At 46.0% G+C, this 13,578-nt stretch overlaps 1 protein-coding gene across 2 annotated transcripts in view; it reads right to left on the bottom strand.

The window, feature by feature from the left end:
* DIPK1B (divergent protein kinase domain 1B) overlaps positions 1-10,371 on the bottom strand; it is a 47,290-nt gene extending 36,919 nt beyond the window's left edge. The window contains exons 1-3 of one of the 2 annotated variants that reach the window (XM_027869567.1): positions 10,027-10,371; positions 9,432-9,706; positions 2,581-2,715 (exon numbers count right to left, since the gene is read on the bottom strand). In XM_027869567.1, the coding sequence (XP_027725368.1) occupies positions 2,581-2,637 (57 nt within the window). In that variant the 5' untranslated portion in view covers positions 2,638-2,715; positions 9,432-9,706; positions 10,027-10,371. The remainder of the gene's footprint in view (positions 1-2,580; positions 2,716-9,431; positions 9,707-10,026) is intronic. The other variant, XM_027869566.1, reaches the window with a different exon arrangement.
* Positions 10,372-13,578: the final 3,207 nt, after the last annotated feature.

Here is a 13,578-nt window from a genome sequence, read left to right as displayed (position 1 = left end):
TAAGTGTTCTCTGTAATTATGTCTATTAATAAACACCAAGAAAACTTGCAGTAAGCATGTGCCTCAGCCTAGCACTGCTCTGTGTTCCTTTGCTGGACCCACTGACATCAGATGACCTTGTTCCAGCCCCACACCCCACCCCCTCACTGCCCCAGCCACAGAGCTGCCCATTTAAATCTCTTACACCACACATTTTCCATCCCACCTCCACCTCCCTCACTTTTCTGAGTCTGGGCAAGACTCTAGGGAGATTCGGTCTTTTACCTAGGGCTTCCTTTGGGCCAGGGCAATGGCAAGAAGTCCTGAAATTTCTCCTCTTCCTTGTGTGGGTGGCAGGGGCTTGGGAGGGCAGTGCTAGACTGGGCTTCATTAATTTGTCAAAATATTTTGGAGATACTCAGTTTTTCAGAGCTAAGGCCCAGCAAGCAGGTGGTGCCCTAAGCTTGGCATAACAATAATCCTTTGCACTCTGGAACGATCTCACCCTCTGGCAAAATGTATTGCTTGGACCAGCACCAGGTGTTCACTGAGGGATTTACCCCCCCCCCATTTCCTAGGGCCATCTATCACATATTCACAATCCCTGTTCCTTGTCTCTGACAGGTAGTGTATTCCTGTTTCCATCACAGAGCTCTGATTCTACACCCCATAAGTAAACATGACCCCCAAGACTTGAGACAACACTGTTCCCACAGGGCCCATGGGAACAGTAACTCAAGACCCAAAAAATGATTATGTCATGGCCCAGCCCACTTGTGGTTTTTATGTATATAAGACCTGCCTTTGGTCCATCACGTTATTGCGGGCTTGTGTTTGCAAATATCATTTTCCTCACTCTGAAATTAATTAAACTTCTGTTTACATCCTGACTCTCCTGTCTCTAGCCTGCTCTATTTCAGCTCCAACCACCCCCAGGTTAGAGGCTGGTTCTGGTGCGGTAGACAAATTAGGAGGTGAGAGTTGGTTTTATCAAGAGCCTGGAGCTTAGGGAACCTTTACACTGCAATTTCCTTTAACATCCAGCAAGAGGTAGCTAGTAGAGCAGAGGATAGAGCAAGGGGCCTGGAGTCCGGAAGACCTAAGTTCAAATTTGATCTCAGACACTTACTGGTTGTGTGAGCTGGTCTAATCATTATTTCACTTCTATTTGCCTCCGTTTCTTCAACTGTAAGATGGGAATAATAACAGTACCTACCTCCCTGTTGTGCCACAATGCTCTTTGCCCCCCAGAGACAGAAAAAGACCAGTCTGTGGTGAACTGGTGCTCCAGAGGTTTCAGCAGGATGCCTTCCTAAGTGAATGTTGTGGACTGCTGTAGGGAATGGCTTTTTATTTGAATTTAATTAGGAATTGTATCCTTTTTAATCTTATCACAAGTAAAGTTATTTTTATTGTATTTTATGGTTCACAATTGCCTTATTACTTTCTAATGCCAAACCTGAATCACTGGATTGGCTGGAGGTAGACCTGACCCACAGTACTAAGAATGGTTACTTAATCTCTCAACGCCCCAGGCAACTCACCAAGAGGATCACTAGTGGACAAGTGGCTGATTTGCTTTAGCAAAGAAAGTTGCCTCCCTAGGAGTTCCCCTAACCAATGAAATCATAGGTCTGGGAAAAACAAACAAACAAACAAACCCTTTACTGTCACCTTGCCCCCATCTTTCCATCCTATCCATAAGGATATCATGTAATATTTAAGCCTGTTAATAATAATAATGAGTTAAATTCCATGGTAATATCCACGTATATTCTATCAATAGCATGACCCATTCTGGGCAAATCTGTGCTGCTTTTTAACGATCACTGTTTCCCTCTTAAATGTTCAGAAACTATCCTTTTAACAATATCTGCTAGAATTTTACCAGGAATTAAAATCAAGCCCATTCATTGGTCAAGAGGTTGAAGAATCAATCCAGTTCTCTGTTTCTATGTGTCTCTATCTCTGTCTCTGCCTCTGTCTCTCTTTCTCTCCTTTCCCCACCACCCATTCCCTCCCTCAGTCCTGTCCCTCTAGACCTAAAGCATTTATCCTCTAAATCTACCTTGAGCCAGTCCTGAGAGCATCCAATTCCTTCCTGTCTCTCTCTTCACCTACATGCTATTCACTGATTCAGTTGCTTTCCCAGTCAAGAAGGATGAGGTGCTTCTATTGATTAAGGACTTGAAAAGTCACTCTCATAGAATATTAGAATCTGGAGGTACCTGAAAAGCCCCTTAGTTCAACCTTTTCATTTCTGGTGAGGAAATCAGTACCTAGAGATCAATTTAACCTCTTGTGTTAGAAAGATCACATGGCCAGATGAAGACAAAGCCATGATAAGGACCCTGCTCAGTGTTTTTAACCCAAACCCTTAAGGGCAAAAATCATCTACCCTCCTAGGAAGGGCAGCTGCCTACAGACCAGATGATATGATATTTAGATCACAAACGAAATGGGTCCAATATGGTTTTTTTTTTTAACACAGCTCCATTCTCTGGGGAAAACTCCATCCTCTTTCCTTGTCCCCTGTCACAGAGAGAGAGAGAGAGAGAGAGCTCAGGAGAATTGCAAAGGTGGGGGGAAAGCAGCACTTACAATGATCATTTGACAGACATGCCCTCGGCAGAGTTCTGAGTATGAAGAGTAATGCATGTACACCACCCAGCTGCCTACAAAGATGCCCAGCCATGCCAGGAAGAGGTATTTCACCTTGATGCCAGGTAGACGATTCTGTAAGAAGAAAAAATGGTATTTTTAGTAGACAAAACTACAGTCAATTCTTTATTATATGGTTGTGGATACCTTATTTAGAATCAGGGCCAAGTTCTCCTCCCACACAAACTCCCAGATAGCTACTACCCTTGCCCATCAGGGAAATAATCTATAATGTGCTGGACTTCTCCTATTAGAGAAATTTTTTTGTTTGGGGGGAGAGGAAGATTGGCTTTCCCTTGTTGGAAATGAAAAAGAAAGACCTTCAGAATTGGATTGTCATTTGGAATCAGCTTCAGATCCTCCCTGCTACAGTAACTAGGGCAAACTGAGCTTCCTAGCAGTATTTTCTCTGTGTAAAGGTAGTGGGTATCCACTTACTAGACTCCCTCCTCCCATCCCAATACATAAGGCCTGAGGGAATTATATCATGACCCAACTGGAAGCTAATCCCAGTCTCCAAATGCAAATCACTGCATGGCATTGTGGGTCAGCCTTATCCCAGAAATTGTGTCCTAGACTGATGCCTGCCAAAGGGGGAATCTAATTACACAGAGGGCTTGTCAAATGGAAAAGCCTCAGACTTTCTTGGACTGAAAGACTTCAAACTCCTAAGAAAAACCACCTCTGTTCTCCCAGCAGCACCTGGCCAAAGTATCGTGTTCTGATGATACCTGGGGCCTGGGCTTCCCCTCAGAGGGCTAGGAAACATCAGCTCTTCGACCTACCACTGGGCCCTACCTGTTCTTCTGACAAACATAGAGCTTGGCTTCCCTGCCAATCACTGGCCTGATCTCTAAATCCTAAGAATGCATAAATGATAGGAGCAGATGGAAGAAAAAGGCAAGATGATGTCACCCAAAACATGAGCCACCCCTAAATCACATTTTGAAGAAGGCAGTATGACTTGATAGCCAGCATGGGGTGGCCTGAAATCTGGTTTCTAGTTCCATTTCCCCTCATTAGACTCTGTAGTCAAAATGATTTTCTCTCCCTTGCCTACCTGTCAAAGGCAGAAAGAGATGAGAGATCTGACTTCAAGCCCTATGTGACCTTGTACAAGTCCTTTAACCTTCTCTTTGGGGGGGGGGGAGTTGAATCACTGCCTCCTCCTCCACTCCTTTTTGGGGGTGCTGAGTCATCCATGCCAGAGATTGAAATTCAACATCTGTGGGGATGTAGGAGAATGTAGATACAGGACGTGTGTGCCCAGAAGCCCTGAGGGAAAGGCGCTAGGTAAATCCCTAGCTGTATTATTTTCAGCTTCAGGGAGGATGTTAGCAGTCAAACCCACCCACCCCCTCAGCACTGGCAAAGACATGTGTAGGTTACAGAGGCAGTGTGTGCCTCCAACAGACAATGGTAAAAGGTGGCCTGTGCTGAGTAGCCTTGTTTGAAGATTCTCAGAATGCCACTAAGATTCAATGCACAGTGCTAATTGTTGTCCACAGCCCCACCGTCTCCATGAATACTAACTCCTGTTTCCCCATGATTCCGTCCTCTCAAAAAAACAGGAAAGCAAAAAATACAGAGGCTTAGGGTGTTAGTGGTGTGTGTGTGTGTGTGTGTGTGTGTGTGTGTGTGTGAGAGAGAGAGAGAGAGAGAGTTACAATCCAATTTCCAATTGACTAAAAAAATGAGCTGATAGGGTGGAGCAGGGAAGCTATGTACCCATAGTTGCACAATGTCTAAGAACCTTAGATGCTGCTGATATTTATACTTTCTATCCAGTGGCATGCTGGTAAATGTTTAACAACTGGCTCTGAGGGGGAGGGGATTGTACACCCAGCACACTTTAAAACCTTATCTACATTATTAACATTTTCTCCATGGCTTTCTTAAGTCTAAGCAATCAACACCAATAAATCAAGCCCTGATTTGTAGCATTGGTCTGTTTCCACAGTGAAAATGCTTGCACTGAAAATTTAATAATCAGCTTTCTTTGTTTGTTTGGTTTTTTTTTGGTTGGGCAATGGGGGTCAAGTGACTTGCCCAGGGTCACACAGCTAGTAAGTGTGTTATGTGTCTGAGGCCGAATTTGAACTCAGGTCCTACTGAATCCAGGGCCGGTGCTCTATCCACTGTGCCACCTAGCTGCCCCAGTAACTAGCTTTCAAAATTCCTCTACAAGCTGCCTACCACACATCACTGCTTCTATCCTTTCTCATTATGTAAAGGATGGGACTTTCTGTCAAGAATCAGTCTTTTGATTACATCAGAAGACAGAAATGTAGCAGTTTCCATTTCCCCAAAGTGGATATTTCCTCTTTGAGTGCATTCCCACTGAGGGATATATATAGTTTATCCAGTATGTATCTTATTTGCAGGTAGCTGTTTGCATGTTGTCTCCCCCATTAGACTATGAACTCCTTTAAAATAGGGACTGTTTTTGTCTTTCTTTGCATCCTCAGGATTTAGCAAAGTGCCTGACAGATAATAGGTACTTCATAAGTGCTCAGTGACTTGACTTAACTTTTCTGAACTTCTCTGGCATTTTAGATGAAAGGAGGAAAGAGCCCTTGACTGGGAAGAGAAGACATAGGTTTTGGTCCTGGCTCTACCACTATCCTCTCATCGGACCTCGGAGAAGTCATTTTTCTTCTTTAAGCCTCAGTTTCCCTGACTATAAAATGAAGGGGTTGGATTCAGTTAACTAACTCTATAACTCCTAGTAGGTTAGTGTCCCCTTGAACCAAATGCTCTGCCCGTGAAGTCAAATGAATCCTGTGGAAAATCTATGGGAAGCTGAGGGGGAAGAGAGTCTTAATAAGATATTATGTGGAGGAAAAAGGGTTCCTTTTACTTCAGTTGTTTTCAGTGGCTCTTCCTGATGTCAGAATCTGGGAGAAATGGCCCACAATGCAAGGTGCATCTTAACAAACTGGCTAATATCCTGGGTCAGAGAGAACCTAAATCTTTACAGATAAGCACAATGGCAAGCAGAGTTTGATTGCCATCAAAGTGGCTGAGCTGTTAGGGGACTAGGACAGTTCTCAACTTTATGCTCCACTCCCTGGAAAATCAGCCTCATATTGTGCATTCACAGACACTAGGTGAATTCCTATTAAACAAATGAAAGCCATTCAGAAGGCTTAAGGAAACTGACCAAGGAGAGAGGAACTAAGCTACCCTCCTTCTCCCATGGTTATTGAGAACAGTGCCAGAGAGGAACAGATATGAGGCAAGGAATGGAAAGGGGTGGCTAATGATCCAGAGGAGAGAAAAGCCAGCCGTTTCATTAGAAAGCAGGCTTTCTTCCAAGGAAAGTGGCAAGAACCCCAGTGCTGCTGAGATTCAAATTCATCCTAGGTCAGACTCACACAGGTTAGATCTGCACCCCTCCTCCTGGGTGGGCCAGAGAGAGGTCTGGCATTCAGGCCCTGGTGGTGGTCAGAGCCCCAAAGGAAATGAGGGGAATTCAGTATGCATGGCTTGTCGCTTCTTCAAAGGCACATATGGGTGTTCCTGAGGGTTCCTGCTTGTACCTCTTGCCTCTGTTGTGGAGTGGCTTAGCACTAGGTGAGTGCTCAGTTTGCAGCCAGCCATAAAGCAGCATTTGTAACTGGGTAAAGGGATGGGGGTGGGGGAGTGTGGCTGTTTTCTCATACCATTGAACTGTTATTTCCTGGCAGCTGGTCTCTTCTTTATCTTTTGCCACAGCTCTACTCCACCTGTCAGGCTAAGTGCAGACCTGTCTGCCTTCTCAGTTTTAAATGCTAAGGCAGGACTTGAGCATGGGAAGGGGTGAGAGGGTATGGGGCTGCCCAGTCTGATGTTTGTGTATTTTCCTTATCTACTTGTTTTTCCTGGTAGACAAGTAGCTCTAGCTGACTCTCGGATCTCCAAGGCCTCTTCCTGACAGCTTGCCCTCAGTCTTTCATTATGGAGGGAAAGACTGAGTTAATTAGGCTTAGCCTAGGATAATCAGCCTGCCAAGTCTTTCCTCCTCCCCCAGCCCTACTGTCATTGAGGTGACACTAGCCTGGGAACACATTCCTGTTGCCTCAAACAGGAGGCCCAGGAAGCCAATGTCCAAAGTGGTAGAAAATTACAAGGATTTGACTCCTCCAAGGTCCTTGCTTCATTGGTAACCTGAGACCATGCAGATTCATGTCCAATCTATTCAACTTCCCTCCCAGTGAACAAGATGAGCGGGCAGGTCCTTAGAGCAATGCAAACAGAACTCTGTTCTTCCTGCAGCCTCACCTCCTGGGGTGGGAGACTAGAGGTGGAAATACCAAAGAGATAAAGAAGCACACCAACCCACATGCCAAGAGAGCTTCTCTCCATGTCACTCAGGCTGCACAGTTGGCAACTCAGAGGCTGATAGAAATCAAAGAAATCAGAAATGGGCGTCTGAAATTGCCTCACTGGCTCTCAGAGCTTGGAGGCTCTTAGACTCCTCATCTGCCTAAGTGAAGTGTACTGGTGCTTACTCAGCCTCGGGCAGAGCATGAGGCCTTTAAATGCCCATCATCATCAGTGCCCTCTTCACCCTCTTTGACCTAGAGAAGTTTCATCTGCTCTTGAAACCCGGAGCTGGAGTGGGTTTTGGTTGCTGTGCTATGTGTGAAGTGTTCCTATATTTCTAGTCCTTTGGCATGTTATTCCCTTCCATTTGCTCTATAGGCCAGCAGCTATAATGGTCTTCTCCTTGTTTTTTATATATCCCAATTCATCTCTCCACTCAATGCCTTTTTGTTCATTGTCTGTGCCTTGGCCTGCCTCTCCCTCCTCACAACCAATTCTTAAGAATTCCTGGCTTTCTTCAGGACTCTTACACCACCCTATGCAGTAGGCTTTTCCAGGTCCCCCCAGCTGCCTGCCTCTCTAACAAACTCTGTATGTACCTTGGGTTGCTGTTGCTGTTTAGTCATTTCAGATGTGTCTGACTCTTGGTGACACCATTTGGGGGTTTTCTTGGCAAAGATACTGGAGTGATTTGTCATTTCCTTCTCTAGCTTGTTTTACAGATGAGGAAACTGAGGCAAACTAGGTTAAGTGAATTGCCCAGGGTCACACTGTTATTAGGTGACCGAGGCTGAATTTGAACTCAGGTCTCTTTGACTCCAGGCTGGTCTGCACATACCTTTGTAGACCCAGTTATGTGCATGCTGCCTTCCCCATTAGAATATGAGCTCCTTGAGAGAAAGAGCTTTTTCTACCTTTTCTTCATATCCCCAGTGCTTAGCACAGTGCCTGACACATAGTAGGTACTTAATAAATGCTTGTTGATTTATGAACCCAACTTAGATGTATATACGACATTTTTTCAATGAAAAATCTTCAAAGATACAGGGGTGCAGAACGAGGCATTCATTTTGTGCACAATCAATATGAAATCTTGTTTTGCTTGTCTGAATATTTGTTACAAATAGAGCTGTGGCAAAAGATAGAGCAAAAAGATAGGGAAGAGACCAGAAGCCAGGAAATACAGTTCAATGGTATGATTTTTCTTTTCTTTCAGTTAGGAGGTGGTAGGAGAGATAGAGTATGGATAGGGTACCCCTTCCAAAAATAAAGTAGAAAGAAAACAGAAGGAAAGTCATAAGAAAGCACTGACAAAGCAGGACAGCTTTGGAAGTTACATATTGAATTTATTATATACCTGAAAGAAAAGTAATCTCTATCTAATAGAGATTTACAGTTTCATATATAAGCCCCTCCTTCTGCTTCTATACTATGGTGTATATAAGAATGCACACTTTATTTGATGTTAGCTGTTCAGAATAAAAAAAAATAATTTTTTTTTAAAAAAGCCTTCAACCATATCAACCTTCTCCCCAGTACATGGGGATCTGGAGCCCAAAAGAGGTTCCCCTGATCCCACTATACCTCTGCCCTCTTCTCTTCCCTAAAAGGAGAAGCAGAGGAAATGTGTATGCCGGGAAGGTTTGCTGGTCAGAATCATTCCTGCACTGGGTACTTCCCTATGGCCTTGCCCCTAAAGGGTTAATAGTGTTCAAATTCTCTCTCCCTTCAACCCTTCCCTCACCTAGTGAGCTAGGAAGCAATATGATATCAGTCAGACATGTGAAGTCATACAAAACATAGTAGATTGATCCTTATCATTGCAACTGACCTATGGCCAATGTCTCTCCCACAACCCTGCCTAGTTGGGTTGATTTCTGGCTATTTGGTTATCACAAGGATTCAAACAATAAAAAAATCAGAAAGCCTTAACTTCTTTTTGTGGGAAAGCACTAAATTTCAGAGGATGTTTGTCCTGTTTCTTGTGTATTCTGCCTATTTAAAGCACCAGGTCCCTGCAACACACAATTCACCTCTCTGTCAAACTTCAGGTAAATGGGACACATCTCCTCGATTTCGGTGCTTTACATGCCTCATAATTAATCAATCACTTCCTTTCTCTTCTTCCTCACCCATCAAGGTAGACTTGAACTCAGCCTTTAGGATCGAAAGTGCCCAAATGACAGCAGTTATTTTTCTGTTCCCTCCTGCTTCGCTCCAGAGAGTCTGTTCTTTCAATGCCACTCACAAGGTAAGCCAGAGGGAAAGGAAGAATCAAAGCTTCCAACTGTACTTGCTTGTGCTAAGGGTCTATGCTCCTGCCCGGATGAAATGTAACACAGATTCCCTTTCTAAAACAAGGAAGAAGGGAAGGCAGGAGAGCAAGCATGGGAGAGGCAGGGGGCATCCCTTGCAAACCTAGAGGACTCTAGGCTGCCAATGAATAGTTGTGCCTTTCACGCAGCCTGGGAAAGGAATCTGACCTGGCAGAGGGCAGCATTTCCATCGTGGCCTGAAGTATCCTTTCCACCATTCGTATCCAGAATCTAGTTCCTAGGTGAGGGACAGCAGAAGAACTAGTCTGTGTGATGGCTTGCCCTCCTCACTCCTTGGCCTGAAGAAGAATCATGGCTGGGGTGGGGCTGGGCAGACGGCAAGGCTACACAGCTTGGAAGAAGGCAGGGGGTATGAAGATTTTGCCATGGATGGAGAGTGGAGCAGAAGGGAGTGTGGAATGTACCTTCCTTATTTCCCCTTCCTGGAAGGAATAAGAATAAACAACTTTGGCCGTACCCAATCTCCCGGGTGATACCAACTTGGGGGAGGGGGTGGGCGGGTTGGGAAGGTGGAGAACTAAGGATATCCTATGGTTGATTGATGACTTTCTCCTTTGCACAGCATACACGCCATAGAATGGCCGCAAGAAATAAAAGGAAAGTAGCCCATCTGACGGTCCCTTCCTAGCTGTGGCGACCCTTCCCCCTATGCCCAGATCCGACCCCCCGACTTGGGAACCGGCCAACTACCCTTCCCCCCTCCCAAACTTCTGGCCACCAGCGTGACCCCTCTTGGCCTTACCTGCAAGCCCTTGGTCAGTGGGCAGAAGAGAACCAGGTGCACCAGACGCCGCAACCTCCTCATCCTGGCAGGGACTGGGGCGCAATGCCCGACGGCGGGGGCAGGGAAAAGGCAACAAGAGGGCACAGAGAACCCCGGGAGCTGCCCACAGCTGGCCTGGGAGGCTCCGCTCGGCCCTAGGACCTGGATACGGGAGAGGGGCTCGGTACACTTCGCCTCCCTTCCTTTGGCCGGACTGCTATCTTTCTGGGTCCCCCTAGCTCTAAAGAGCCCCCTTAGGGGCGGGTGCCTTCAGCCTCGGCTGGAGCTGACAGCCCCCAACCGCCGGCGCCCCCGCTCGCTCTCCATCCCGGCCGCCGGCCGAGGCCGCAGCGGGCGCAGAGCACGAGCTGGCCGACGCAAGAGCCAGAGCCGCCCCGCAGCCCGGCGCGGCGTCCCCAGCTCCCCCACGGCTGCTGCAGTGCTGCTCGCCTGTCACCGGCTCAGCCACGCCGGCCCCCTCCCCGCCTCCGCATCCGAGCCGTTCAGCCTGCCCGCTGGCCTCTGGAGCGGGCGCACGCCGCCGGCTCGGGCTGCGAGAAGCGGGGAGGGGGAGGCTGCAGCAGCAGCTGATGCTGATGCTGCTACTGCTGCTGCCGCTGCTGCTGCTGCTGCTGCTACTGCTACTGCTGCTACTGCAGGGGGATGGATGCTCCGACTCCCCGGAGCTTTCCAGCCGCCTGAGCCAGGCGCGGCGCTCCTGTTAAAGGGGAAGGTGTTTGGCCGTCGGGACTTTTTGACTGCCGACCGAAAGGGGATAGTGGGGTTGGGATGAGGGGAATTGTCTGGAGGGAGGGGAATGGGGCAAGGATTTAGCTATCTGCTTCTAAACCAGGCTTCACACTCCCTTGGGTGCCTAGGCTGCAGAGGCCTCCTCCTATCCCTACAAGTTTTGATTTTGCTAGGTGACACCATGAAATATCAAATAGCCCTGACCTTTTCATAGGACGCTTACATAGGACACTTTGACATAGGACATGTCAAAGGCATATGGTGTAAGCCATAGCCTCCTTCCTTCCCAGTTTGAGGGTAGGTTTAAGGAAGTAAGGAAATGTCAAGTATTAGCATTGAATCCTCGCCCCGCCTCCTGCCCCCCCATCATATCTAGTGACTTTCCCCCAATCCCCTCTTCTGAGCAGCTTCTACCACCAGTGTGTTGTGATGGCTACTATCAAGGAAGAGAATTACATAAATATGAGCAATTAATAATGACATTAATAGCTCACTGCATGGTACAATGGAAAGAGCCCTGCATTTAGAGTTCAAGGACCGAGGTTCCATTTAAGCTCTTAGGCTACCTACCGCATGACCCTTCCTGACAAGTGTGTCTCTTCTACCCTGAGTAAAAGGAAAACAAATAATGATTTACCTTCGTATAGGCCTTTATTTTTACAAAGTGGTCCTTCCCTGGCAGATTAGCTCGTTTGATCTTCACTACAATCCCCACAGTTAGATAATGCAAGTACTATTAGCCCCATTTTGCAGATAGGAAAACAAAAGACTTTAAAAGTTTAACTGATTTGCCCTTTTACTCAGTAAGAAAGCAGAGCCTGAAATCTTTGCACCAAATCACAAGGTTTCTTCAGGGATGAAGGAGCAAGTGGGAGATACAGGGGAATCCCAGAGGCAGATTAACAGTTTGAGGCCAAGTACAGGAGATCAAAACAGCTCCTCTGGAAAACCCCATTCTACCCCTCCTCTCTAGGGGCCTCCCTAAAGATGAGGATTTTTTTTAGCTCAGTAATTGACCAAGCAGGCTGCCCAGAAATGGCAAATCACTCCACTATCTTTGCCAAGAAAACCCCAATGGGGTCATGAAGAGTCAGACCCGACTGAAAGGACTAAACAACAACAAAGGTTCCAGGGGCACCACTGGTACATTTCTGTTCCTCCCTCCATGCCTTACGCCTGCTGTTCAAAACTTAATGGATGTGACTCTGTCCTTGGGCTAAGCTGTAAAAGACAGGCTGTATTATAGGCCACAGGCCACAGGCTGGATTCTGTCTCACTTCTCCTCCCTTCCCTGACCCTGCCATCCTCAGTGCTTTCCAGTTTCTCTGCCTTTCTGGAGGGCATCTCAATTTCTTCCTGGTCTATTGACAGGCCAGTAAGGGCCTGTGTCCTCTAGAGGCCTGCATTCCATAATAATGCTGGCGGCGAAAGGCAGGCTTGCTCCAACCTTATCCATCTCTTTAGTTTTAGCTTGTCTCCAAGAAAGAGATTGCTATTCCTAACTCATGAACATTAGTTATTAATGATATCCTCTCCCAATTCCCTTTGGCCAATTTTTTAAAAAATCAAATGGTCAAAAAAATCTTAAAGATACACACCCACAGTCCATATTTATTGGGGGGGGGGGGTGAGCGGAGAGTTGTTGAGAGTGTTAATAGGATTGTATCTATCGATTATTATAAAAATCTTAATTCCATAAGAAGATGAAAAAGGAGAGCAGGGTAGAGGTAGAAGAAAAAGTTTAAATAAAGACATGCTGCTTCCAATCTTTCGGAAAGAGGTTCTATGGGTTCTCTTTTGGAAACAAAAGACCTCTTAGAAATATGTGCTCTGATTAATATGACATTGTCTGCTTCAAAAGTCCAGTTTTCCCAAAGGTTAAGACCCATTCCCATTGTAATGAGGTGCTGCAAAGCCTTTACATTAAGAGTCCCATTTGGTTCTGGAGCAGCTTTTGATTTCTTAGGTCAAGGAATTTCTGAGGTGAAGAATTGGGGCATTTGCTTTCTTCACCCACCCAAACTTCTACGTAGTCTATTTTCTGCTGGCAACGAGCTGTTTTATTCAGTAAAGGTGATACCACATAGCTGGGGTGCACGATTGGGCCCTTCCAGGTTGAGAACCAGTGGACTAGCCTGATGTGCGAAATGGTATCTGTAACATGAAAAAGGCTGGTGGTTATTTTTCCATTCTCCATGGGAAGGCTATACATAGTATTCCCTAGCATGGAAATAGCATGGTATAATGGGAGGTGCCTGGTACATAGTAGGCACTTAATAATAAATGATTATTGATTCACTGAATAACAGAGGTTCAGATTCTGGCTGTGCTACTTACTTAGGATAGCTGGGTGGGATAGAGGGCTGACCTGGAGTCAGGAAGACTCATCTTTCTGAGTTCAAATCTGGCCTCAGACACTTACTAACTGTATGGCCCTGGGCAAGTCACTTAATCCTGTTTGTCTCAGTTTCCTCATCTGTAAAGTGAGCTGGAGAAATAAATGACAAACTACTTCAGTAACTTTGCAAAACAAAACAAAACAAAAAACTCAGAACCAGATGGGGTCATGACAAGTAGGACATGACTGAATGGCAAATCTGCTTCTTAGCTGTGTGGTCTTGAGCCAATTACTTAAGATCTGACTTCCTCTTTTGTAGAAGTAAAGAGGTATGGAGGAAGGAAGGAAGAGAAGATCTTTAAGGCCTCTTCCATCTCTGAATCTTACAACCACTGTGGAAACATATTTAAAACCTCCTTTTTAGCTTCTTTAGAAATATTAAG

The sequence above is a fragment of the Vombatus ursinus genome, unplaced genomic scaffold (assembly GCF_900497805.2).
Source record: "Vombatus ursinus unplaced genomic scaffold, bare-nosed wombat genome assembly UNPS02014793.1, whole genome shotgun sequence".
Lineage (NCBI taxonomy): Eukaryota > Metazoa > Chordata > Mammalia > Diprotodontia > Vombatidae > Vombatus > Vombatus ursinus.
This window is presented reverse-complemented; position numbering and strand designations above follow the sequence as displayed.